The sequence below is a fragment of the Lonchura striata genome, chromosome 8 (genome assembly GCF_050655825.1).
Source record: "Lonchura striata isolate lonStrDom1 chromosome 8, ASM5065582v1, whole genome shotgun sequence".
NCBI lineage: Eukaryota > Metazoa > Chordata > Aves > Passeriformes > Estrildidae > Lonchura > Lonchura striata.
In genome coordinates, this window is record NC_140710.1 from 28,960,252 (window position 1) to 28,974,316 (window position 14,065).

At 36.7% G+C, this 14,065-nt stretch overlaps 1 protein-coding gene across 9 annotated transcripts in view; it reads left to right on the top strand.

The window, feature by feature from the left end:
- RALGPS2 (Ral GEF with PH domain and SH3 binding motif 2) overlaps positions 1-14,065 on the top strand; it is a 113,820-nt gene that overhangs the window by 39,803 nt on the left and 59,952 nt on the right. For all 9 annotated transcript variants that reach the window (XM_085586683.1, XM_085586688.1, XM_085586682.1 and 6 more), the window contains 4 exons: positions 447-530; positions 6,319-6,408; positions 8,950-9,042; positions 13,196-13,322. In XM_085586683.1, the coding sequence (XP_085442809.1) occupies positions 447-530; positions 6,319-6,408; positions 8,950-9,042; positions 13,196-13,322 (394 nt within the window). The remainder of the gene's footprint in view (positions 1-446; positions 531-6,318; positions 6,409-8,949; positions 9,043-13,195; positions 13,323-14,065) is intronic.

Consider the following 14,065-nt stretch of genomic DNA (forward strand, 5'->3'; position numbering starts at 1 on the left):
AAAATAGTGCTTCTTTTATTGCTATTGCAAATGATGACACTTTTCTGGTGTTTCTTTAATGCAACATGCCAAGTTAAAAACGTGTCTTAGATTGAGTTAACTAGGTGTATCATCTCTATAAATATCTTCAGAAAGTGATTAAAAACAAAAGGACATTTGGCTCTCTAGCTCAGATTCATGTTTGAAGCAGGATCTTCTGTGGTAACAAAATTAGGAAAGATCTAATTCAGCAAAAGATTAATTGTAATAATAATAACACAATTCAGAAATTACACTTGTGGAATCTCAGTTTTCAGAAGGAATCAGAACAAGTGTAACTATTACTTCAATGTGTTGTTGCTCTGTTATTTTAAAACTTACAAGATAAGTGTCTCTATATGCCTTTGGCTCTGGACATGTGTTATGGACTAAATTAAAGAAGTGAATTTTCATCTTTGTTCTCCCAGGAGCTGGCAAGCTGTGGCTGGAATAAAAAAGAGAAATACAGTTCTGCACCAAATGCTGTTGCTTTCACCAGAAGATTCAATCATGTGAGTTATTTTTTTCCAGCATTATTACATGTACACATTTTAGAAAGTCTGGGGGATTAAGTGTTCTGGCAAATCACTTTTATTTTGGATCACAGCTGATTACTTGACAACTTAAGGAACTCCTTTTAGCAGATACTTTATCTACAGGATATGCAGAAAGACCAAACCAGTGTTGAAGAAATATTCTGTTTTAAATAGCAGCAATCAATGAAAAGTGCACATTTTCCCCAGAACTGCTGGCTGGCTTTTATATAAAGACAGAATCATAATTACAGGTTAAAGGCTTGCTATACAGGATTTCTGGACTAGTAATTAGATGTAATTTCCTTCTGTGTTAGTTAACTGTCTTATGCTTCACATAGATATTTTTGTCTCTAGGAATAGAAGTCTCTTGTTAGCATAGATACCTTTTTAAGGTGATTCTAGGCAAACTTTCAAAAATTCCAAACAATTTTTCTGTAAAAAATTTGTTCTTTAACTCTCTATTTGGCACAATTTTTAGGTAGTATGTTTGAGATTTATGGTTTTTTTACTCGACAGTTTCTCTGTATAAAATCAACTATTAAAAGAACAACAGAAACTTTCTCCACAATTAAAGCTGGAGGAGTCCAGCTGCAGAGTTATCCAATTATGTCTCAAAACTGTGATGATCTTTTTAAGTAATTCTATACTTTCTCTTTCAGATGAAGTAATTCTATTAGTCTCATCTCTCCTCTTGTAAATGTTTAATAATGTCTCAAACTTACAAGCTTTCTTACAGAATTAACCTCTGTACCCAGTCTCAGACTTACAGAGAGCTTTGTTAATCATCTCAAACTCAGACCAAACCACTCACATTTTCAGGGTTTTTTTCCCTATCAGTTCTTGTGTATTTTCTCACTTTTCATGATTGCTCTCGCTGAGGATCTGATCAAATCCTATTACTTTTCACTGACAACACTTAGAATATTTCTTAGCCTATTAATTGAAATGCTTGTCTGGCTTTGGGTTTTGGACACTTGCTTGCTTCTGCACTGGACTGAAGAGAAAATGTTACACTGCAAACTCTTTGTGTATCATCTATTGAGATCCTGGGGACTTTGGTCAAGAATTTGACGATTTGGGATTTTTTTGATGTGGTTTTTTTTTTTTTTTTAGTTGTTATTGCTGTTCTGCATTTAGTTGAAATTTTCCTGACCTAGGTTTTGAAGTTGCTTCTGTTAGAATGTCTAGGCTGCTATAAAAGCACTCTTGGTTTTGACACTAATCTCACTGATACACCATTGATTCTAACATTTGCTGCCTTGCTTATGCATGGAAGTTGTCTCTTCAAAGAAATGTTTAGTTTTGCTGAATATTGTGGAATGTTTTTGTAGTAAAAACAATGTTAGTATAACTCATCAAGGACTTCACTTCTCAGTTGTTGTTATGTACTCTGCTGAAGAACTGCAGGAACTGCCTGAAGTCAGCTTCAGACATACTAAACAATTGGTAAAATATGCTCAGTAGCCAGAATGAAGGAGGGGAAACCTTATCATGGGAATAAGGACTTCCATAAAGTTTATATCAGCCTTTGTTCTGGTATCAAGGAAGCCCTCTGTATAGGAGTAGAGAGGGAAAAGGACAGATATTGATTCTGCTCCACTTGCCTGGGGTGTTCAAATGCTTTGTCCTAAAATAAGTAATCAGGAAAGTCATAGAGGCTTGCAGTCTTGTCAGGCAGGAATATCAGCAAAATTTTGTTAACTTTAGAAATTTCACTGGGGTTAAATTAAGCATTATGCATCTGTCTCTTCCCTTTTTGCCCCCAGCTTGCCAAAGAAAAACCATGAACAGCTCTCACTTCCTAAGTAAAGAGAATATTAAATTACTAACAGCTGCTTCACAGCAGAGTGATGTGCAGGTAGCATTTTGGAAGCAGTGATGATTCTGTGCAGTTGATTACATTCCACTGAGGATGAAGTCAGGCAGTTCCAGCATTAGTTATGGGATAATTGGATGTGCCTGTGAAAACAGATTGAGTTCAGGGAACAGAAACCAGTTGAATCCTTCCATGCCAGGACTCTCCTGTTCTTGGAGATTTCATTGTTGAGTGGCACTCAATATAGATCTACATATCTGATACAATTTTTTAAAAATACTTAATGTGCTAGTTTTGCATTAATTGATATTTAGTGAGGAGGGAAGAAGCCTTTTTTTTTTTTTTAACTCTAATTCTCATTTTTCAGCTTTCTTTTGAAAGTGAGTTGTATACTCGCTGTTACTGGTAAACATGTCAGAACACACAATTGCCAAGTTCACTTTCTAGATTATTGTCTTACCTTTTGAAAATAAACGTTTTTCATATGTCTCAAATAAACAGTTTTTTTGAAGGTAACTGTGTAGAAGTCACTATTGGTCTCTTGGTTATAAGAGTCTCTCAACTGAATACTTCTTTCTTGAGGTTTTGTTTAAATGGGAGTGGAACTGTGCTGCCACAGAGCTTAAAATATTGAGAAACTTGTCAGCTAGATTCAGTACATTGGAACAAATGTAAAGGAAGGGATCCCACTTACAAAAGCAAAATTTTATGTTTTACTGAATGTGTTTATGGGAGTTTTTTTGGTTTTTTCCATCCTTTTTTAACCCAAATGCAAACATTGTATGAAGAATTTTTTTCTGGAATATTGTAATGTTGCTGAATTGCAGTGGGTTTAACTGGGATTATTGGAAATTCAGGAATGGAGTGGTTAGTATGCATGCAATATACCTGAAAGAAAAAGCCAGAAACTATTAAAGGGGTATTCTTGAATTTCCCTATCTTTTGATTAGCAAAGACAGCAAAGATAGTTGTGGAAGCAGTGACTATGATCTTAAAAACACCAATATAGCAGAATTGGTGTTTCAGCTAAGAAAAACATGGGATAATTTAAAAATCTTAATATGCAATTCAAGAACAGGTATGTTCAAAGTTATGCCTGTTATTCTCAGTTGACCTTAATAGGGAAGAATATAAGTATACAATTATATGTCAAGGAGGCTTTAAATGCTGCCTTGAACTGGTACCAAAGGTGTTGATACCCAAAGGCTGGGAGTTATGTTGCTGATTTGTGTTGGTATAATGAAATTTAAATGCAGCAAGAGAGGAATATATGGAACAAATATTTATTATTATTTATGTAAAGAATGAAACAAAAGTATTTCTTTAAATTATTGTTTTTGCAATAATATGCAGTACATTTGGTTATGGTGCTGTCTAAAGATACTGGTTAATAGACATGAACAGCCAAAACCCAGTGTTCATGTCAGTAAAAACACATCAGAGAGGACTGGAAGTGGTTGGAGTGGAAGTGATTAAGTGTGTTTGATTCTGTATCTCCAGCCTACTCTGTCGCTGGTGGGACTGGAGGGCTCTAAGCTTCAAAGGAAATTTGTTCTGGTTTGTTTGGGGTTTTTTCTTTTCCTGCAAGAGCTTGGAAGTGTTGAGCTGAGGTCTGGCTGGGAGTGGGACAGAAAGCAGGCTTCCTTGGGCAAACAAGAGTGTTTGTGTCTCTGGGATGCCAGTGAACTTCCATAGAAGTCAGGGTCGACAGGAAATCAGGGGATTTTTGTCCTGATGAAAATGCTGGAGTGTTGCTCCATGTTCTGAGCAAGTGTGTCAAAGTCTGGCCCATCACAGGCATTTTCCTGTTGCATCAACACTGTCTGAACTTAAAATCAAAGAGATTTGGGGCCTTAAGGTGTAGTGCTGTGTGTGTTGTGCTTTCCTGATTCTTTACGATTCAGAAATCTGTGTTAAACTTTTAAATTCCCTTGATCTTCAGTAGGAAAGCATCTCCTTGAAAACTCGTTGATCAATCTGGGGAAGAAAGTTCTTTTTCTCAAGCTGTGTAACTACAGCAGAGCACCAAACTGAGGTCAAGCTTTTTACGACAAAATTTTGAAGTACTGCCAAATATTTTATGTATTCAGTACTTCTGTATTTGATAGTGTTATATAGAATATCTCGAGTTGGAAGGGGCCCATAAGGATCACAGAGTGCAAATCCCTGCTCCTGGCAGGACTCAGTAAGGACACCTTCAGAATATTTAATTAAAGAAACTACTGGAGAAGACCTGGTAACAATTTACATATTTTTGTTTTCTAAACAATGAAGAAGGTGCAGGAGTTTCTATTCTTTTTACTCTTAATACTCCTGAGATTGTCTCAGCACTTGGAGCCCTGTCCTTAAAAGAAAATTATTCTATAATTAAACAATGGGAATGCCAATCTCTGCCATTTAAATACAGTTACTGTCACTATGATTTTCATATTATTGCAATTTGGTGATGTAACATCAAAAATAAGACAATTTTCCATATTTTCTCCTTTTAACTTTAAACCGTGGTTTCAAAACATCTGACATTTTTGAGCATGGCAACATACTGAGATTTTTTTAATCAATTGGAACCACTTTTTGTTTGTGAGAATAACGTGGTTTGTCAGCAGATATTTTGCTTTGCAAAAAAAAACAAAAGAGGAAAGAAAATGAAGAAAAATGAAAGGAAATAGAAACCTGAGCTCCATGGTTAATTCTTTCCTGGCTAATACAATCTTAGACAAACAGACCAAAGGAAAGTGATTCTTATGCAAGATGTTTATGGGGATTTTTTGTGGGTTTTCTTGTCATTCTTCCATTTCTCAGTTCCAAAGAGCTGTTGTGATTTAACATCCCAGTTTTCATCAGATCCATGTAGCTTCACTACAAATATAATAATTTTGGAGGTGTGGATCTTCTTGTGCTCTTCTGTGTTAGGAGCTATTGTACTGAACAAAGTGGAACAGGACATTTCATTTTTCTAATTGAGATTTTGGACAGGAACCTGAATACATAGATAATTAGTTTACAAGACATAGTTTAGCGTCACTTAAAAATCAAAGCAACATGACATGTTGAAAGGTTTTCATGTATAAGAGTGAACTTACAGTAAATTTCTTCATACACTGTTTTCAGTAGTTTTGTAAATACCAGTCATGCTGTATCTTGATGATAATTAATTTTTTTCCTAACTCATAGCAAATACATGACTAAAAGCTGCAGTATTTATTACCCTTTGCTAATTCTTTGCTACTGCTTTATTACAGTTACAAAAGTGTTTAATTTTTATCATTCTTTATGAAGGCAGTGGGTGGGAGGGAGCAGAGAAGAGAAAACAGTGGAGTTTTAGACATTTTACCAAACACTTTTAAAGTACAGCTTTTATGAGACATTCATGTAAGCATGAAATGCAGCAACCATTCTTTATACTGAATTTAGCAGGGATTTTACACAGCAGTGAAATCAGTTCTGGAGAGCTTAGCTAAGAGTATGATACTGTACTGTACATCAGCTGGATTGGCATAGCCAGAAATAAAGAGTATTAACTAGAAGCTAGGTTATGGCAGAGCTTCCTACCTTGCATTCCAATTTTATTCAGGATTAATTCTTTTTCAAGGTGTTGGAAATGTCAGTGAGCTATAGTTGAAACTGCTCAATTCATTTAAGAGTTGAGTAAGGCAGCTTTGATGATGTGGGAAAGCAAACCAATGGATATGATTCAATATTAGTGTTTATATTCCTTCATTTTGTAGGCTTTTCATAACAATTCTTCATTATTTTATTTTCCTGGGAGAGCACTGTTCGAAGTTTGAGTGTTTTGCCATTTGCTTTGTGTGTGATCTCACCCTCAAGCTTACCCTCAACTCAAGTCTGTTTCCATAGGTCATACTTCCATAAAAATAAATAAAACTTTTAAACATATGGTGTTAAAACTCAGTATTTTTAAAAAGGTTTTTTTTTTCTACATTTTAGGTAAGCTTCTGGGTTGTTAGAGAGATTCTGCATGCACAGACTTTAAAAATACGAGCTGAGGTTTTGAGCCACTACATCAAAACTGCAAAGGTAAGAATTTGTATTGTGAAGAGAATGTGAGATTCACCATGATCAAAGGTTTTAGACCCAGTTTGGTCAGTTCAGAAATACACATGAGGAAATATCTGTCTGACACCTGACTTACCTGTGATTGTTTCTGTTGATACCAGTAACCGTTTGGCTTCTGTGTTGTCACGAAGTGTACAGTCAGTTTAAACAGCTTTAGTCAGAAGAGAAATGGTTTGTTTGGTGCCTCCATAGAGGTTCAGCTCTCTGTGGCCATAGTGCAGAACAGATGTGGGAGGCCAGGTGGGCTCAGATCTGGTTCATATTGAGATGGGACTGGCCAGTGCTGGGACAGGATCAGCTTTGGGCACGGCACCCTGAACTTGCCTGACCTCACCAGTGCACTGCAGGCTGCAGTGTCTGCTGGATGCTGCTGGCCTCGAAGCAATTATGTGCTGTAACAATTAGGTAATTGAGCTTTGCTTACCTGTCAGCTGTAAAAATCACAGTTACAAAAAGCAAGCAGCTCTGTATGGGATGTTTTTATATCAGCTCATTTATTTCTGTGCTTTTTACCTTGGCTTTGCTTACATATGGCTGCTGACATGAAGTTACTGTAGTGGGGGCTGTTGGAAGGAGTTTCTGTTATCCAGAGCTATTATCAAAGCAGCTTGGTGCCAGAGGTCACACTAATTACCTTTTCTTTAGAGGAGCTGTAAATCCACTCCACAGTGAATTCCTTGTGCTGGCAACCTATTGTATAGCTTATATGGTATCTCATCTACACTGCTTAATGCATGAGGTAATTAGATTTAACAGCTGCATTCCCCTGAAGTTCCCAGACTGTTCTGGTTGGTGATAACTTCTGTTTCACTGCTGGCAGCAGCTGAGAAAGCCCTTCTTTTCATTTCTGATCAGCTCCACTGTCCTTTGGGACAGTGAACTTTATTGCCTTGCTTGGGATGTGTGTGTGAGGAAAAAGGGTTCTTGTGGAAGTGGAGGGACAAACTTCAGCAGGGCTGCTTGGAAGGATAACAGGACTGTGGTTTATGAGAAACATCGAACCCCTTCCACCTCACCCCACAAAATACTGATTATCCTTTACACTGGTTACTAAAGAATCCTCTCAAAAGAGGATGAGGAGAGGGAAGTACTTCATCATGAGGTGTGGGCAAACTTCCACTGTCAGCAGGACATGCTGGAATCTGGGATGCTGGGAGTCTGAGCACCCAGACTGGAAATGCTACTGGGGTGCCATTACAAGTGGCATTTCTGACTAATACTTGTGAGGACTTTGTTCCATAAAAGGCTGTAAGTTTCCTGGCAGTGTGTTAAGTGGAGAGAGAATCATTTGCCCTGTTCCAAAACTGTTAGCCAGAAAACCATCCTTGGGTTTTGGCTTTCATCCTTCCAAATAGAGGCTCTCCTTTCATGTTCAGCATTTAGTCAGTATTCCATTGGTCTAGTTTTTTTGTCCTTTTGCCTCATGAAAGGCTTCCTAGGTAAGAAGTAAGCTGAGTTTCAAGTAGGAAAAAGGATTTCCACCATTTTTTGAATAGGAAGGGTTCCTTTTTTTTTCTTGCTGGAATCTTGACCTACCTTGGTGACTATTCCAAATGGATTAAGCAAGATTTGCAATACTGCGATTGAGTATCATTTTTCCTTAGCAAAATCTCTCTGCTAGGGACCTCAGTTTGGGTGCATTGCACCAAAAATGAATGTAGTTTGGATCTCTGGGAGCTCACAGCTATCAGAACAATTGATGTTGCAGAAGAGCTTCAGGAAGAACATTTTCCTCCAGACTCCTTTTAAGCTTTCATGAGAGTAGTACCAGTAGTTACTTGGCCAAGGCAGTGGATAGTTTTGGAGACAGAGGGAAAGGAAAAAAGAAAAGGGAGGGAAATTCCAAATGTGTGAGAAAATGCACTTAGACACAGTGTTCTGTAGGGACTTTTTAAGGGAATTCTTTTACCCTAATGTTTTTGCTGTTCAATTTTGATTGGGTTGTTGCTTTCAACTAGTTAGTTGTCATACCCCAGAAATGGCCTTTCAGTGAGAGGAGTACTCCAGGGATCTGACTTTTGAAATTTACCTCCGTGATTTCATCCTGCTAAGATATTTTTTGGGTGCTTTGCTGTAGCCTTGGTCATTGCACAAACTCTAGGTACTGCCATGATTGCATAATTCACCACTGGGTTGTTCTTTCTGGCATGTTGTTTTAAAGCACTATTGAATGCTATGAAAGGAATTTGTGGGGTTTGAATGTCAGAAAATTTCTGGCACATCACATATACTCCCCAAGATGTGTGTCTGCATAGATATTTTTAAGGTTCTCTATGGGCTATGAAACAGCTAGTTAGTCTAATCCAAAACCATAGAGATGCAGTAATGAAAAATTAGGATGTGCCATAAAAGTTGTCTGTGTGCATAGCAGTTCACTGTAACACTTCATTTTAGAACATGCAAGATGTCTCCATCTTTACATAGTTATTTATTCTGTGTTCGCTATTGACAACACTTGGAATGTTGTTTATTGTTGTTTTTTTCCTCTGTTTTTGTCCTCAGAAGCTGTATGAGCTGAATAACCTCCATGCTCTCATGGCAGTGGTGTCAGGCCTCCAGAGTGCTCCCATCTTCCGGCTGACCAAGACGTGGGCGGTAAGTGAGGACCAGCAGGACAAGGGGCTGGGGATCACTTGTTCTCAGGTAAATACAGCATCCTGAAGCTTGTTTTCAAGGATGCAGCACTTACTACAGAGAGTTTTAACTTCGTTCTGCTGTGTACATAATGCTTCTAGTTCCTCTGAAATCTATGCTTTCCTCTTAATTTTTTTTTTTTCCGTTCTGCTGTAGAAATATTTTCCTCTGAAAAACAGATCCCTGCAGATTCTGCTAAATTCAGAGGCTTCTCATTTGGCCAAAAGCTATTTTGTATTTAGTTGCTGGAAAATTCTGAATGCCAAAGCGGGTCATACTTTAATCATTTAGGAGTTTATACTGTTGGAATTTTTTTTTTTTTTTTTTTTGCTATAGAGAGCAGATGTTCAGAAACTTGATTCAGTTTCCATAAAGAAATTTGTTGTTTCTCTGACTGATAACTAACTCTAGCACTTTTCATTATCATTTCATAGTTAAAACTCCATTAAGACAGTATATTTGTAATTCTGTCTTTGTATAATTGTGAAAGGACAGTATTCTTTGGAATAATTTTTGTCATCTGTTTTTTGACTGGCATTAATATTGTTTATCATTGTATCCTCAATAAGAAGAATTTTAGGAATTACTTTTGCTCATTGATACTTTAGAGCTTAGAAAAACGTCCTTATTGAGCCATATATTGTGTAGTTTTTTTAACTGTTTCAGATGACTGCGACATTCAGTGTGACAGAAAAAATTATGTGATTGAGATGCTCCTGTGCATATCACTAAAAAAAGCTGAAAGCTTTCACTGAATACACATCAGTGCATCCTTGGGTGTTGCAAAAAGTTTATTTGTCTGATAGCTGCATGAAAATGTCATTCAGTTGATAAATAATCCCAAAATTGAATATAATTCACTTCTGCCAAGATACTCCTCTAGAATTCTGGTCACATTTTGCTAATGCACAGTTAAGTTAGACATTGCTTCCAAATACCAAAAATGTATCTGAGGAAATCTTAGTGAAATTAACACTTCAAAATTATCTCAAGGAGAACTTCTGGTTTCTAGACTTTATGTTTTGGAATTGATGCCTCAATAGTTTTATGTAACTGTGAGGCTGAGTTGATTTTTAAATTTCTTTTTGTGCACAGCTCAAATGAAATGTAACTATTACCATATATTAATAATAACCACATTAATTACTACCATGATAATGCCATTCAGATCTGGGAGTCCTCAGTTTCTTTTGATGCTTCGTTATGCACTAGTTTACACTCACAAGGTTTATTTGTGTGCTCTTCACATATGTATCAGTCTTTATAGCTCAGCCCTCTTCCAACCTCTGAAATTTCAGGTAACTTCTCCCACATTGCTGCAGGTGTTTGATTCCTCATACAATTCCAAGCGAGTTTGTACTTTTCATCATCTTACATAAGCCTTTGCAAATGCAAGTTGCAGGATAGCTCCCAGCAATGTGTACTGCAAACTGATTTAGTTGTTCTTTCCCTTGGAAGTTCAGCTTATAAATTCCTGAAGATAATTCTAAGCCTTTGGCTTTTGGTATATTAAAAGCAAGAAAAGGCACACCAACCCTTGAGTCACAAAGGCATTTGAGTAAGTTGCACAGGAACCCTCCAAAACCTTCAACAAGGAAGAATTTTTTCTCTATTTCTGAGATGATTTGTAGCAACTCTCAATCAACTCAATTTTCAGAATCAGGAAAGTAGCTGCAACTATATTCATTCCTAAAAAAAAAAAAAAAAAAAAAAAGCCATCCTAAATGGTTGGAATCTAGAGTTTAAAGGAGCCATTAAATACTTGCTTGGTAATCTAATGTTCCTAAAAAAGATGAAATTCATGTCTTCTGACGGTATGTCTGAATTTGTCTGAAATTTGTCTCACTCATTGCCTGCACACACTCTGAGCTCTGGAGAATAATAAGCACTACTTTTAATGTGTGATTTGCCCCATTCAAAACTTGAGAAGAATTGTGAGCCTTTCCAAGAAAGTTCACAGAATAGAATATTCAGCTTCTCTCCATTTAATGTAAAGGAATTCTAGATGACCAGTGAGGGTTTGGGCAATAAAGCAAATACTCATTAAATATGTGAAGTAGAGTGAGCCAGCATCGTGAGATCTCATCTCTTCTTGCTGGCATTTCAAAAAGGTTGTATTCAGAGCTGGCACACTGCAGCTAGAAAGCCAAGAGCAATTTAGAAGGCTCCAACTCCTTCCCTGCTGCTATAAACTGTCAGCCTTAGCTTTTATTGTCTCTGCATATGTACAGCTCTTTACTGTTCTTTTAGTCCAAGAGACAGAAGAAGAAACATTATTTAAAAAAGAAGCAGCTCCAAAACTGAAGGACTAAGAAATGGGCCCTCACAGAAACACTTCTAATGTGCTTGGCTTCTCTGGACTTTTCTGCCTTGAATGCAAGAAGTGGAGGCATGGCATGGATTAGCCTAGGAGCACCAGGGGAAGTCATGCAGGGTCAGCTTCTTACAAGATGATCCAAAGAGCCTGGAAAGATACTTCAGACTTGAATAAGAGTGTGCAAATCAGCATGGTTTGAGGAAAATACAGTTCATTTCATTTGAGTTTGAAAATTATATGTTAGTCTTGTCTCACCTTTCAGTCTGCAAAACTACACAAACCTTTCAGACATTAAATGATGGCAGAATGTTTTAGGGTATTATTAGAAGCAAGCTAGTCCAGGCTGATAAAACTGGAACCAGCTTTGAGAAGATGAACTTCAAAAGATAAATGCCATGTTTGAGTGGTTGGAAAGGTGTCATGTCAGTCTACTGCTTCCTTCTTCTGAAGAGTCTGCAGTTCTGATGAATGGAGATGCTGTTCATTTGAGTGTTGGAACCAAACCTAAATTAACGATGCAAATTAATTGCTGGAATATCAGCGATGAGTATGTCTTAGGAGACAATTCACTTTCAACTAGTGGCTTTCTCCTGAAAGCCAGTGTTTAGTTTGTCTGTCCTCAAAGTAATTCCAAATATTCTTCTTATTAAGGATAAAATAATAAATAATATTAATGACAAATAAAAATTATGCCAAATACTGTTCTTCACAACTACAAAGGCAGAACTACAAATATGCTGTCTAATGGAGTTGTAACAATGAAATTATAATGGAAGAGACCAATATAGGAAATGGAAGTAAAAATAAATTATTTCAACATGTGAATTGACAGAAGGGAGAATTCACTTCTCTTAGGCTCAAACTTAGGTTGATCTTTAACTGAAGGAAATATGCATAGAAATTCAGTGATCTGACCCTTGTAATTGCATTGCAGGGAAAAATTGTGACTGGGACTTGAAATGCTGAATCTCCTTCCATAATGTTGAGTGGGAGCATCTTACACCCTTTGTTAAATTCTGACTCTGAGTTGAAGTGGAGACTTTGAGGCAGTTTTGGAGCAGCAGTTCAGCAAGATGTTTGGAAAATATTTTGACTTGCTTTCCCCATTTCTTACCAAAGAGAGCCTGGTTGGTGTAATTCTTGTCAAAGGAAGGGATTGGAGGCAGGAGGAATGGATAATGAAGGAGAACCATGACTTTTAAGTTTTCTGTACAAAGTGGACATTTCTGTAATATTAAGAGCCAGTAAAATTGCCAGCTGGCAGATGAATAAAACTCCATAAGCCTTCTGTAAAAAAAAACATAGATAAAATCCTTACTCAAATCCAAGATGTAGCCCATACTAGCCACTGTGAAGAGAATTGACTTCATCCCTTTCCAAGCCAACACACTTATGGATAATCAGAGTGAAAATGTTACTGGCATGAATACTGCTGATGTGGACTGCACATGAAGTTGTGATGTGTGTCAGCTAGATTTGTTGTTTTTGATAACTTACATTGTTTCAGAAAGAGCCTCCAGGATACCAACATTTTTACCTGCTTAATTTTAGAAGTATTTTTGAATTTAACACCCAGAATTGTTGCTTTTCTTTGCGAACTTTCTAAGTGCTTCTCTTTAAGGAGTAAATAATGTAATTTTGAAGCAGTTGAGTTAAAAAAAAAAACAGAAAAAACCAGCACCCAATAACAGCAACAACAATGGGGAAGTGGAAATCTGTGTTTGTAAGGGTAAAAGAGGAAATCATCATGATCAAACTTAAACTCATCTGGTTTTGCTTTCTTTTTTCTTTGCCTAGTTACTGAGTAGGAAAGATAAAGCCACCTTTGACAAGCTGGAGTATGTTATGAGTAAAGAAGATAATTACAAAAGGCTTAGAGACTATATCAGCAGCTTGAAGATGACTCCCTGTATTCCCTACTTAGGTAAGCTGTAGCCTATTTCTCCAGTAATTACACAAACTAAACACCATCTTTTAAGCAGTCAGGAAACTCTGAGTACTTCAGTAAAGAATCTACAGCCCAAGATGATTCTGAACACTCTGTATGTGACAGGACAGAACCTCAAAAAGAAAATACCTCTTAAAGGTCACAAACACTGCAGGTTTTACATCCAGTATCAGTTTTCTAGGAAACTATTTTGCCACATGTTGTACAGATACAATGACTTCTGGAGAAGTACTTCTATTGTGCCTGCTAGCCCTCCTAAATACTAAATACTTGACTGTTCTAGTAATGATAGCTTTTAATTTATTATAAATTAATTTATTAATAAATCACAAGCCTCTGAAAGAAATAAATATAGATCTTAGAATTTGGAACATGGTAAAATCTGGATATATTGCTGCATTTTGTATACACCAATGTGACAAGGCTGCTTTAAGTGACTCAGCCTTATGGAACAATTATTAGTAAATTATATTTCTGTGTATTTAAAAACTAGATAAAGGCATTTAATGTGTGTTGGTTTTGTTGTAAAGCTAATTTAGTATTACTTAAACTAAACAGACATTAAAATGGTAGGTGTGCTCTTTTTAAGGTAGCTTTTGTTTCACGAGATGTTGATAATTCATAAAGTTAAGGAACTGTGAATCCAGTTCTTGTTTTTGCAGGTAATAAGTTGCTCTTACACCTGAATTTAAGATGAGCTCTTGTGGTTGTTAAAGCCT